At 33.9% G+C, this 14,169-nt stretch overlaps 1 protein-coding gene across 3 annotated transcripts in view; it reads left to right on the plus strand.

Annotated features, from left to right (window-relative positions):
• Positions 1-14,169, plus strand: part of LOC121411889 (alpha-N-acetylgalactosaminide alpha-2,6-sialyltransferase 5-like) — a 38,633-nt gene that overhangs the window by 13,948 nt on the left and 10,516 nt on the right. For all 3 annotated transcript variants that reach the window (XM_041604780.1, XM_041604794.1, XM_041604787.1), the window contains exons 2-7: positions 190-340; positions 3,020-3,550; positions 4,909-5,318; positions 6,354-6,461; positions 6,934-7,181; positions 12,686-12,729. In XM_041604780.1, coding sequence (XP_041460714.1) covers positions 287-340; positions 3,020-3,550; positions 4,909-5,318; positions 6,354-6,461; positions 6,934-7,181; positions 12,686-12,729 — 1,395 coding nt within the window. In that variant the 5' untranslated portion in view covers positions 190-286. The remainder of the gene's footprint in view (positions 1-189; positions 341-3,019; positions 3,551-4,908; positions 5,319-6,353; positions 6,462-6,933; positions 7,182-12,685; positions 12,730-14,169) is intronic.

Raw genomic sequence — 14,169 nt, forward strand, 5'->3', positions numbered from 1 at the left:
TACTCTCCTTAGTGGTGGTAGGGGAGGGGTCCGTTGTATTTTTCTTATCCATATTCTCATTGAAAAAAACAAGTTTTGTGGCTGTGCATGTGTTTTTAGTTTTAGTGACTAATATAATTGCTGTTAACATTCAAGTACATGTATTAAATAATTTCATGATTCTATAATTTGCATTTTATATCATTCCAGATCACTGTAAATATAACCTTGAGACGAAACAAGTTTATATATAAAATGGAGGTTATCTACCGTTACCAGTTTGAATTGATGAGATGAAACATGTAGAATGATGGCATGGTCCATCATAGACCTTCTACCAACACGCTGCACCAGACTCTTGGTAGGTATACTATATTTTCATGTGCCCCACCCTGGTCATTATGTATAGACTAGAGCCTGTATTCAGCCTATAAAATTGCATGCGTCAAGTTTTTAATCACAAGATTGTACATGTATGAAACAGATACAGATATAGAATATGTAAAATAAAACAGTTGTTACAACTCATTGCAGTAAACACACATAATTCATTACCGGGAAGAAAGACTCATTTCCCCTACTTCATATTGGCCTATCCCTATTCCAATAACCCCTTTTCTTCTAGCAAACTTTAAAAGTAATATGGGGGCCATGCGGGGGGGGGGGGGGGGATAAACTCCTGACAGACTAGAACTCTGCTGATGTCATGAAAATACATGGTGATTCCTTGGAGATTTTGGCACAGTTGGGGTCATACATCTATTGTGTATGTTTGTAGAGGGTCTATGTGTACATGTAGGCATATGCTTTCAGTAAAATAATTTCACTGTTTTACTAGTAGGCCCACAAACTCACCAGTTTAGATGAAAGTACATGTAGACCTCCTGAGAAAAAAATGTGATTTTTTTTCTTGTAAGTCTAGTAAATTATGCAATAGTGCTACCAATCTTCTCATCCTTTCAGACTTCAAATAATATATACATGTACATGTAAAATCTGGCACTGCACAGCTGAGCTCACGATCAGTTGGGCAAAAATATTTTGAAATTATTTCTATTCTCAGATTTCTATTAATAAAATCTGGATTTCCTTTTATGTAAACAATAAGAAAATCAATGTACCAAAAGGAACATCGATTTACACAATTAAAATAAGAGTCTACTTGCTTTTGTATCAATACACCTTTTTTGACATTGCAGTGTCTGTGATTAAAAACAAAATGTACATGTATGTAGGCCTGCCTAGTTACACCAACTAGACTTTAATAATGCGCCCCGCTCCCCTCAAAAAAAAGGAAAGAAAATAAAAGGAAAAGGAAACAAAATCTTGTAGCAATCAAACAGAATGCAGATGGTGGAAAACAACTCAGTTAAGGACAGAGGTCAAATGAGAGGTCATTGTCTGATGATTTTCCCTGTCTGTTGTCCATGGTAACCAGTTACGTGACATTGGCCTTTCATCTTTTTCCCACATCTTACAACTGCTGGTTGATCATATATCGGATTTACAACTGGAAAATCATATGTTTGTTTGACAATTTGAGTTACATTTATTCATTTTTATTTATGAACAATAAAAAATGACTTTTTTTTTTTTGGGGGGGGGTTAAAGTGCTTTTATGGCTGAATAAGAAAAGGGAAGAATTCTTTTCTTTCTTTTTACATGTAGAAGAATATTTGATAGAATTTCAAAGTGCATGCTTTTGATATATAAAAAAATGCTTTCAGTTTCTTACATTGTAGTGTTTAATGAAATCTATTAGAAAGATTACTGCGACACTGAATAGAATGACAATTAATTCCTCAGGAATAGTGAAAAAAACAAATCTCAAAATTCATCACTGGCCATTATAAATGTGAGGCCAAGTTATCCAGGTGGCAGTTTTATAAAGTGTCGGAATAGATTGAAGTCAAATTTAAACTTTTTTTATTGATCTAAAATTGATAAGAGATACATGTAGGAATTGTCATCAGTTTCATTTTGAGTTTGATTTAGAATATGTTGCTTCTCTTTTTAAGATTGGCCCTAACACACAAAATGCTTTATTTGCTTGTTCATAATCATACGAATCCAGGTATGCAGTATGGAGTTGCCATGCACACCTACATGTAATGAGTTTTATTTCATCTAGATGTCTTTCTTTAGCCTTCATTGTCATGGTAACAACATCCAATTACTGACGAAAGGCATTACCCCTATTGCTGTGAGCACACTGCTAGAAGATTGCTAGTATACTGCAAAATCTGTTCTATAAAGTATAATAATCATTCTACACTTTACAGTGTAGCTCTTTCTTTATCCAGAGTCAATCCAAGGAAGATTATGCCCAGCTTCAGTAACTGTATGCCTTCCCCAAAGAGATATCTCATGGTTGAATGATATTCTGCTCTGTACTGTAATGCAGTATAAATAAGGTTTTATTTACATCTGAGTGAAATATTATGCATGTAATACTGACATTGCATTTACTTCTTTTCATATAAAGTGGGTCATCCAATGTCTCTTTGGAAACTGGGGGCCCATGAAGTAGAAATAGAAGAAATTCTTAACTTTTATTAGTTTTTTTTCTGCTGTGCATCAATTATGATAAAATCAAAAGTCAAAACTATTTCCAAAGGAAATGGGCAGGAGCTGGTGGGTTGACTGAACAGACCTCATGCTGACTGACACCAAACCTATATATTTATTTGATTTCCTACTTTTATAATGTTTGCTAATTTTGTTGATTTCTAAACCCCTAGCATTAAGGTTGATGGACATTACATGTATTTCTTTGTTGTTGTATGGCTGCTACATGTACATGTATGAAATGTTGAATTGTTAGATTACATGCATGGTTGAAAAATAAAACAACTCTTGCTTGTTATTTGTATGACACTGATGATGATAGTGAGGATGAAAAATGAGGATGACGATGATGACAATGATGATGATGATGATGATGAATGGTTACAGTGATGGGGGGGATGATGATGTTACTGTTTATAGTGTTGAACTAAACCACCTCAAATCAACTGTTAATCTTTGTCATTTGTAACAGAATGGTCGACAGCAGCTGAAGTGGTTGGTGCTTTACTCCGCAATCTTCTGCCTCATTTGCGTGTCCATATTGAACAACAAATTCTCCAGCTTGTTCGGGGGCCACAAGGTCAGGGATGTGCCAAAGGACAGTACTCAGCTTATCCTGCGACGCGACAATGAAAAAGAGCCACCAGACCAACTTCTCCGTGGTACAAATGACTTTATATACAAGGGACAGAATGCTTCCAGCCAAAGAACTCTTACAGATGACATCCCACAATTCAAAGTGCCTCTTGCGGACAGTGGTTTCAATGAGGATGCCCAGAAGAGAGGGAAGGAACTGGCTGCCATCGAGAAAGGAAAAAATGGGATACAAAACAAGAGAACACAATTTGAATTTAAAAAGGGAGAACCTAATGAAAGGACAGGAGAAAGTGTAGCGGCAGAAAATGCTGCCCTCAAACAAACTGATGCAAATGAAAGAGAGAGATTTATTTTTAGACCCAAACCATTTACTGTGCAGTACTACCATAGCGTTATAGATAATGAGGTAAGTCTGACTAGTTTGAATGTCGTGCTTCCTTTCTCAGCCTCTCTCTCTTTAATACTCTCTCTGTCTCTCTTTATTTTTTTAATGTTTGCAATATTACACTTAATGTAAATCTTTTCATTTACGCTGTGATTTCCACCCAAATTTGTTTGTTTGTTTGTTTGCATTTATTTCTGCGTTCAAAAACGCAATACAAAATTATTTATAATTACAATATACAAAATAATTCACAATATAAACAATGTGGTCATATTACATAATAAATACAAATAAGGATGTGAGTATAAATTAATCTTTTATAAATGTAAACAAATTAATTTCATTGTTCTTTGAATTTTTTTTACAAATTTTTGTATTCATTCCCTCATCATTTAGGGGTTTATAGAGGTTATGTTTTAATTTTCTTTTAGATTATATTCAAAATTCAATGTAAAACTAGGAATTAAATTAAATTACATGTGAAGATTGAATTCATTGATTTCTAATACATGTATGTTTTCTGAAAATATTTTCATCTCATAAAAAGTGTGATGATCAAATTTCATCTCTGAATTTTACTGACCACTTCTGTAAGTAAGTTCTGTATATTTTGTGCCATTAATAATTCATACAGTCTGATTTGAAGAAAAATTATACATTCTTATTTGCCCCCATTTACCAAGTTTATTTTGATGAAGAATCTGATTGAGAGGATGAAGGATGACTGTAATTTAAATAAAATGGAAAAGAACTGAATATAAGAAGTTCTGCTTTTATGATGGATTGGACTGAAGCAAATTCTGACAAGATAATCTCTGTTGAGATTAAACTTCTTTTAGAGATTTGAAGTCAATCATGAATAAATTATATACTCACTGTATTTTGCAGACAAATGAGAAATATTTGAAATAGAGGAAAATGAATATCCAAAAGTATTGTACAGTATACATGTATATTGTGCTTTTGCAATTTTTAATATAAAATATTTCAGTATCATAGAAGGAAAGATACATGTATATTAAAAGACAAATTGATTATTTTTTTCACCTTTCAGCTCCTCCCTTTTATTATTTTATTGAATGTTGAAAACAACAAAAATGCATTATAAGAGGCAGGTAGTGTTGGTCGTTTTCTTTCATTTTTTTATCAGTTTACTTTTTATTTTATCTGCGCTGTGCTTTTTATATTTTGTATGAAAACTTGTTTCAATTCATAGGAAAGAAATCATTGATGAGAACTAAATTGTAGCTATTTGTTAGCTACACAAGTAGTTTTACTCATTATTTATTTTTATATACTGCAAATTTTTGAAGTTTGTAATTTATATAGAATAAACGTAACAAGCAACTTTTTTTTCTTTTCTCTTTCTCTCCATCCAGCCTTTTACAAATAGATATAATACATGTGCAATAGTTTCTAGTTCTGGTCAGCTCCTGGGCAAAAATTCTGGGCCTGAAATCGACAGTGCCGATGCTGTAATTAGGATGAATGCTGCGCCTGTGAAGGGATTCGAGAACGACGTCGGGACACGGACGACAATCCGTGTGGCATGCTTCATTTCATCCAACCACCTGACTTCGCAGGCGGAGACCATCTTCAGAGGGGTGGGGGCGCCAGAGGTTGTTTTGTTCTGGGGTCTCGAGGCGCCCAGGAGTAAAAGGAAAGCTCAATCAGTGCCTAAAGTTACAAGCTTGCAGAGAAAGTTTATGAACATACGCTTCTATTCCCAACGCAACGAGGGAGAGTTGGCAGCGAACAGACTTTTTGAGAGGGAAACCGGAGCTAGCAGGTAGGCAGGCTTGTAACCAGATCTGTGAAATTCATGAGTTTGACTATCATGAAATTATCTATTGGTCTGATTGATCAGATTGAAAAGTCTTGATGATGTAGAGCCAAATATACCAAGTCCAACTCTTAGGCTGGCTTCCATCTTCTTCAGAAATATAAAATTTACTACACTCTATTTCGAAGTGCTACTTTCAGACCAAATGATAATCATACATATTGTATCCCTGACAAAGTTGATCACACCACAATAAACGTCAGTGATTCTATTTGATCTTGCTTATTGATCGATTGATCTTTATGGCAAGAAAAGACATCAGACATTAAGAGCTTAAAAGTGACAGGTTTTTCCATACACTACAATAAAATCTGATCTGGGTTGATGTATTGTATGGCAACTGTAACAATTTGTGGTCTAAAATTTGTGAAAACAATAGATGTTAAACAGCTGGTTTTAAGTGATATATCTTCTAATTGTGCTTGTTCACATTGTTCACAGGATGTACATGAATCTGTAGCAAAGCAGTATACATGTATTATTTGTTACTGCTCACTGTTTATAATGGTAAAGTGCCCATTCGTCTGTTGCCAATTTGTCCACTCATCACATGGTCTACCTTAATTTAGTCTTAAATACCATTGCATCCATCAAACAACCATTTGGTCTAATACCCATTTTATTTTCATTTATTTTGCACAAATAACTCATGTCGTTCAATTAGACCAAATGGTTTATGGAATATAAAATGGCTATTGGACCAAGTGGTTATTAGGCGAAATGGTGAGTGGTCAAAAGGGCAATTAGACCATGTGGATGGTTTACAAACTGATGGTAGACCAAATGATAGTAGATGAGTTGGTAACTGGACGAATCGGAATGAGACCAATTTAAAATAAACCATTTTAATTATAATTATGCTGTTAGAATGAATTTTGACAGCTACTTGTAGAAGCTTGTTCGCATAAAAGAAGAAAAAAAATCAATATTAAATCTGTTTTATTTGTTTTAAACCTGTCACTGATTGTCATGTATGAACAGGATGGAAACCAACAGCTGGTTATCAACAGGATGGTTCACTGTCATGACTGCTCTAGACATCTGTGGAGAAGTCAAGATCTATGGCATGGTACCTGATGATCACTGTGTGTAAGTTTGTGTTCACACTCTCTTCAAAATACATTTAGATATATGGTTTTATCAAGCAGTTGGTATGCAGTAGAGTATGAATTTCCTTGACAAATTCTTTAGTGCAGTAATGATAATTTACTATTTTTCCAAACTTTACATTAGGAAAATTCTATAAAATATTAAATCATTTTGTACGTCCAACCCCCTCCCATTTTTCTCAAGTTTTACTTCGCTTCATAAAGTGACCAGTCATGATCCTTTGAGAACTTTATAAAAGAACCAGAAGTCAGAGACATAGAATTTCACGACGATCTCTTATTCATGGGGTCAGATGCACATATTCTATGTAATTGCCCAGCATGTACATGTATAGAGCCAACATGTAATTATTGTAGTGCGCTATTTCAACATGTACAACATAATCAAGTCATGGTTTCAGACCACAGTGTGAAAATTTACATTACGGCCATCTTCTCTCTTGACCACCCAGATATTTTGAGGATGAACAAGTTAAGTACCACTATTACCAAACTGGCTCCAATCCCACGGAGTGCACGTACTACAAGGTGCATGAAGCCACGCCCAAAGGTGGCCACCGCTTCATGACGGAGAAAGCCATCTTTGCTCGCTGGTCCCAGATGTACAATTTGACATTCCATCACCCAAGCTGGAACCGGAGTCAAAACCAGGCCTCCAAGCGTCTTGATACCCCCTTCACCAAGCTCTTCCACTTGAAAGGTAGGCGATGAAAACGGGCGTGGCCCTCTCTTCTTCTCACTCTCACTCTCACCACCATTCCTCGTCATCATCAACATCATCATCATCCTGATTGTCTACCCATTCTTGTCTTCTGGAATCTTTTATCTAGTGGTGGTGGTTGTCCTTAAGTGTTGTATTCTAATATATACCAGCGGGAATAATCAGTTTTACTATCTGTAGTGTAGTAAATATTTATGTTTTCCTAAACTTTCAAGTATTACCTAGTGCCAAAAAGTATTAAACACTACTCTATTACTTGTACTCAATATTTGAATTTCCTGTATCAAATTATTGTTCAAAGATTCAAAGAGTGTGAGAAAAGTTAACCAGGCCTTAATACTTTTTCTCACGGTTGTCATGTTACTTTACTTATTTTCTTTAATAGTATCAGGTTGCAAACATTTCTTATTCTTAGTACATAGACTTTAGTGGAAAAGCAATTATTTATCAGTCATAGACCATGTATTTACTGTGGTGGATGGTTCAAATACAATTATAGGCACTGTGTTCCTTTTGTAGACTGCACCAAACTTGAAGTTCATTAAGAATGAAAAATTTAACTACAATGAAGCATGGAAACAATATAACTCACAGGTCAGACCTAGGTTTTTTAGGAAACATTTTAAACCCATTGACATATTCTTATTTTGTAATCCAATAAAAAAACCTTGTTGCACGGAATGTAATGATAATTTCTTAAAAAAAGAAAACCACAATGTGATTTGATAAATACTGGAAAAAAAACATTTTTCAGGAAATTAAATTGCTAGTATTAAGAGGCAACTTCAATATATGTGTATGTTCTCAACAGAAAGGAACACACTGTCGATATATCTCTGCTGTCTGTCATATTTTTACTTTCATTATATCATTGGTAGGGTTTTACTAAATTTCATACATATTTTTTTTGCTAAATGTTATGTGCACATGTACTTAGGTTTATCAAGAAACTAATATAGACTTGAAATTGGTTTGATCAATTAATGTTATTGTTAACAGTATTAATTTCTGGTAATTAGAATAATGCAGTTCACAAGAAATGTACTGTGTGCTACATGTGTTTATAAAGGTCAAGTCCACATCAAAAGTTGAGTTCAATATAAAAAAGAAGGGGAATTACATAATACAAATTGACAATGTCAAATACTGAAATTTCATAGAAATCAGATGTTGAATTTTTAGAAAGTTAAATAAAAAAAGAAAGAAAATTAAAAAAATGTTAATTTTCACAAAACACATCAAGGGCAGGACTGTATAGTGAAGCAGCTGATGGGGTCTGTTATCACTTTGAGTAAATACATCTTTTTCATTTTATTATTAGAAATATCATACATTCAATTCTTTCATCCATGATTTAAAACTTATCAAATCAAGATTAAAATTCATTTATTGAAATACAAAATAGATGAATGCCTATTGACATCAGCTGGTGACTATGCATACTCCTCAGGATATATGCATACACTGATTTGTGAAAATGAGCAAAACTTTCCTAAGTCTTTCTATTTTAATTCCAATTTCGATTAAATTCCAATGTTATGCTTATTTTCTATCTTGTGGTGAACTCGGCCTTTATAACTGAAATTCTGTTTCTTGTGGTTGTGGACTTGGCCTTTATAACTGAAATTCTGTTTTTGTGGTATTTTTGCTTTTGGTGTTTATTTCTTGCATGCAAGCTTTGAGTTTCACTCATTTTGTTATCTTCCGTGTGTAGTTTTACAAGCATGGCTTTCATCATTTCCTTTTTACTTTTATTTTTTTTAAGTGGTGAATTTGTTTAGTGTATATAATACATGTACATGTATGTTTATGTAGTTGAAACAATGATAGTCTGACATCTGTTGATATAATTGATTTCATATATTTCAACATATACCAAGTACTTCCTAGTACTAATTGTATTACCTTTAGATGATACATTAATAATTTTACCATTTTTTATATCGTAAAATAGCCTTTAAAATGGACTTAATACTGAAGATTTTCAACATGCTTACATAGGAGTAAAATTGCAATGAATGACCAGAACACTAGAGCGAAAAAATAGAACGAAAAAAGAAAATGGACGCTATTAAACAACGGTTATCCTGCCCCATGATCAATTTACTCATGCTCACTCATACATGCACAATGCCTACAAAGACACTGGTATTTGGACCCAAGAAATACCCAATCTACATGTACATGTATCTCAAAGTGCCGTGGCGAGGGAAAGCTTCCCAAAAGTTTGAGACACAAATCAAGAAAGCAATATCTAGTGTTGAAGGGTGCATGGTATTTGTCAAGCTCAAAATGATCTTGGCTGTTCAAAAGGATGTGCTCCCTATCTCACACTGCAGTAATGTTATTTACAGTTCAAGTGCCGTTGTGGAGCAGGGTACCTACGTAGGGCGTACAACCCAACGTTCGGCAGATCGCATTTGCCAAAATCTTCAAACTATCGCATGTTCACAATCTCCCTGCGCGTGCAGAAAACGTAATGTTAGTTTACTGCGATGGATAGTGGTATTCCGGCCTTTGCTACGTGTAACCACTTGCTGAGGAACCAAGCATGCATGGAACAATACTGTTCAAATCATCTTGGTTTAAAAATAAAGGTACTCAGCCAAGCAAGGACTTTCATATACCTGCACAGCATACCGTATTCAGCTACTGTGCTGTATAAAGAACCCTTGCGTTATTTTTGTTAATAATAGATAATAATATGCAATTTGTTAGGCTCCATAAAATCCATCTTATATTAGAAATGCTCAAGTCTTACAAGTGAAGGGGGGGGGGGGCAAACAAAACTACAACAGAAAGTCATTGATAAAATGAGTTAAAGAGGTAAGTTTAGCGCACCAGTTCGCTTTGCTTCAATTTACGGCTGTTACCATAATCGCCTAATTTGTTTACCTTGATAGCCAATTACAGCTCGTCGTTTAGTGTCCATTGTCTCTTTCAGTTCTATTATATATATTTTCACTCTAATGTTCTGGTCATTCATGTGATTTTATTCCGATGAGTGCATGTCAAAAAGCTTCAGTGTGTAGACCTGTCTTTAAAGGCTATTCTATGACTTATACATACTGTACATGTACGATGCATTAAATCAACTCTCTTTGTTTATTTGAAAGTAATAGGGAAAGTTTGGCAGTTGGTTCTACTTCATTATAAACAGAGAAGTATACTTTTGAAACAAACACATTTTTCAAATGCTGAAAATAATGGATTGCGAGGGGGGGGGGTTGCGGTATTATGTAAACTTTTTTTCAGACATTCATTGTATGTTCATTTATACATTTTTATTTGATAGAATTCTAAGAAAATTCACTAGGGGAATATAAATTTTATAAAAGAGGAGAGAGGGAGTCTTTGCAAATTCTTATTACAACCCCTCTTGCTATTTTATGTTAGTGTCACTGTGCTTATATTTTTAGCCATTAGTACTCTTCCTGACTAGTAACGAGCAGTTTTCTATTCAACAAGTGTTTGATTACCCCATAAATTTCCCTTTTTATGACAAAGTAAATGTCAGCAATCTTACGTTTGCACTGACTTCATAATGCCTAACTTACAGAGAATAGTTAGAAATGATAAAATATTTTAAAAAGACAGGGGAGGAGAGAAAAGTGCAATGTGATGTACTATTTGGGGAATCTAAAAGTGATTTGATATTATCAGCAACTATCATTTGGATGAGACTGTCACACTTTCTTTATTATCTTAATTTTTCTCTTTGTTGTCTATTGTTTAGATACATTCACATATATGTACATGAATGATTGCCTCCATCTTTGATACTTGAAAAGAACTTTTAAAATAACCACTGGCCTTGACATGTATGTACCTCATTTGTTTCTTGATACATGAATTAGATAATTTTAGTCTCATTTTTACTGTTGATTTGGTTTTCTGCCATTATGACCCTGTATAAGAAAAGTTGTGTTCGTTGAATGAACTTTATTACCCTTACAGTCAACATGACAATAACATGGAATGAGTATGGGTGTCATACGTATGTCATTGTTACCGTGTTTACACAGTGACACGGCTCGGGGGTTCGACACGCGAGCCGTGCTCAACACGGCAATTTTATGCTGTGTAAACGCGATCAGTGTGATCCGCGAGCCGTGTCGAACACGGCTTTTTTGATCCGCCAAAATCGTAGGTTTCAACCCGCGAGCCGAGTCAGACTCGGCAATTTTTTCGTGTGTAAACAGAAAGCCTTGTCGAACTCTCTTGACCAGGTCACTGCGCGCGCTTTCACTTTTGGCATTGTTGTTGTTCGCACGGACAAGATTCGATTCCGGCGGTGAATTTCCCGCGTTTAATTTGCGACGTCATAATTCTTCTTCTGTTCGAGATCCGCGAGCCGTGTTGAACTCGCCTTTTTATATACGTATAAACGCGATCTCTGATCCCTTCTTCGCAGTGTTCAACCCGGCTCGCGGATTCAACACCTGAGCCGAGTCAATGTGTAAACACGGTATTAGTTGACAATGTAGATCACATCACACTGTCAGCTAAAATGAACACAATTTCCATTAAAAAAAATATTGTGCACTCGTGCGATTTGTATTTGCAAGTTGCAACTGGAACTACATGTACCCATTTCCATTTTTTTCACTCTACACAGAGCTCAGTACAGTGATCACCCCTTTTCTTTTTCTTAGAGTATGCAAGACTTATATTTGTGAATGAACATGTATGCAAATATTTGATACAAAATATGCATAATTATTTGGAAATGAAAGCTAGCTTGTGTGCTAAATTTCTAAGCTAATGTGGATTTTGTTGCAACCTGTCTAAAACTTTGGTAAATTTTCAATAATTATGAATTATATTTGATTTGAACAAATCTTTTTTTTTTTTTTACTAAAGTATAGTGGCCATTATTTTTCTTTGTGAAATTAGGAGTTAAGCCCCCTCTTTTGGCAATGTTACTATTGTGATGATAAAATAGTTTTAAACATGTATGTTAAAAATTACATTTAAAAGTGCTGAATGTTTCCTGAAATTTTCATGCTGTTCTCCACAGTATACATGGACATGTGAGCGGTATTCTACAAAAAAGTGAAAACAAATATTTTATACATTCAGGGAAATAATTTGTATAGTTATAAAAGAAAGTGATACATGTAGCTGATTTAACCATTGATATTAATTTTTTAGATGTAGATGTATCTGATTGTGAGTTCAGACTTTGAATATTTATATTTTACTCCATACTGACTACGGCTTGTAAGGAATGTTTTGTTCACTTGTGTTCATTGTAAATATTGTCTTATTAGCTTAAAAAAACCTACTGGCTAGTTCATCAACATATAGAAATTGAAAAGTATTTTGGTCATCTCTGGGTATACTATACTTGTCTACTTAATGTAGATCTTTTATAAATGAAAAGGTTAACTTTTGTCTTATTGACTGATCAAATGTACTGTATTTGCAGACTTTGTTTAAGATATCTCCCAATTGTAAGCTTGTTTGTGTTTGTATTTTAGGAATAAAGTATTTCCAAAGAGGAGGTCGTTACAGAGAGGACAGAGTGAGTTTTACTTTTATTCTTTATCTTTTTATTTGTTATTCTATGTTGAATCAGTTCCATACAGGCCTTTCCATTACTTAGTTATGGTTGATAATGGAATAACTAAACTTTGTTTTATATGTGTAAGTATTCTTTATAATTTCATTCATGGGGCTTATTATGAAGTTCGCCATATGCTTTTAAATTGTATGTAATATATAACCAAGCACTTTTCTGAGAATCATGTTTGCATTTCTTGTTGATTTTGTTGGGTTGCTTGTTGTTTACATAATTTTTTTTAAAGAATGTGTACCTGTAATTGGTCTCCAGTGAGATTGATTTCATTGGGGGGAAAATCCTTCTTGTTATGCTTTTGCACTTTCAAATCTTAAAGGTCAAGTCCACCTCAGAAAAATGTTGAATCAATAGAGAAAAATCAGACAAGCACAATGCTGAAAATTTCATCAAAATCGGATGTAAAATAAGAAAGTTATGACATTTCAAAGTTTCGCTTATTTTCAACAAAATAGTGATATGAACGAGCCAGTTACATCCAAATGAGAGAGTTGATGATGTCACTCACTCACTATTTCTTTTGTTTTTTATTGTTTGAATTATACAATATTTCAATTTTTACGAATTTGACGATTAGGACCTATTTGCCTGAAGCACAAAATGTTAAAATAATGGAATTCCACGTGTTCAGGGAGGAATGAAACTTCATTTCACATGACAATGACGAGAAAATAAATATATTTCATATTTCATATAATAAAATACAAAAGAAATAGTGAGTGAGTGATGTCATCAACTCTCTCATTTGGATGTAACTGGCTCGTTCATATAACTATTTTGTTGAAAATAAATGAAACTTTAAAATGCCATAACTTTCTTATTTTACATCTGATTTTGATGAAATTTTCAGTGTTATGCTTGTTGAATTTTTCACTTTTTAGTCAAATCAAGTTTTTGTTGGGGTGGACTTGTCCTTTAAGAAAGGTGATTTATTTCTAAGAATAAACTGTTCTTTTTTAGTAAATTTTAAGTGTTATATGATTTGATTTTGTGATTGGGCCATTTTGCTTATTCCATTTTGATTAAAAGTATTCTTTTTTTGCCATAATATAATAGATGGAGAGCCATTGCTTTTTGGAACTTCATTTTAAAGATAAGGTTCAGGAGCGATAGTAAAGACAACTTTGGCATGAATTGTCAGATATAAAAGATCAGTTCACTCATGTTTTCTGTTGAATTTCAGAAAAATGATTCAAATGATCCCATATCAACCATAATATCATTTCAGCAACTCGCAGCTTGCAAACATATAGATCTCATTTGTTCATTTTAGATCCCACTACCAATTACATAAAACCTGATTTGTTTGTATTATAGCCATTTCTTTACCAACCATCCTAAAAAAAATCTGCTTCATTGGTTTAATAGTCCTTCTACATTTATAAG

Source organism: Lytechinus variegatus, chromosome 1, assembly GCF_018143015.1.
Source record: "Lytechinus variegatus isolate NC3 chromosome 1, Lvar_3.0, whole genome shotgun sequence".
NCBI classification, from domain to species: domain Eukaryota; kingdom Metazoa; phylum Echinodermata; class Echinoidea; order Temnopleuroida; family Toxopneustidae; genus Lytechinus; species Lytechinus variegatus.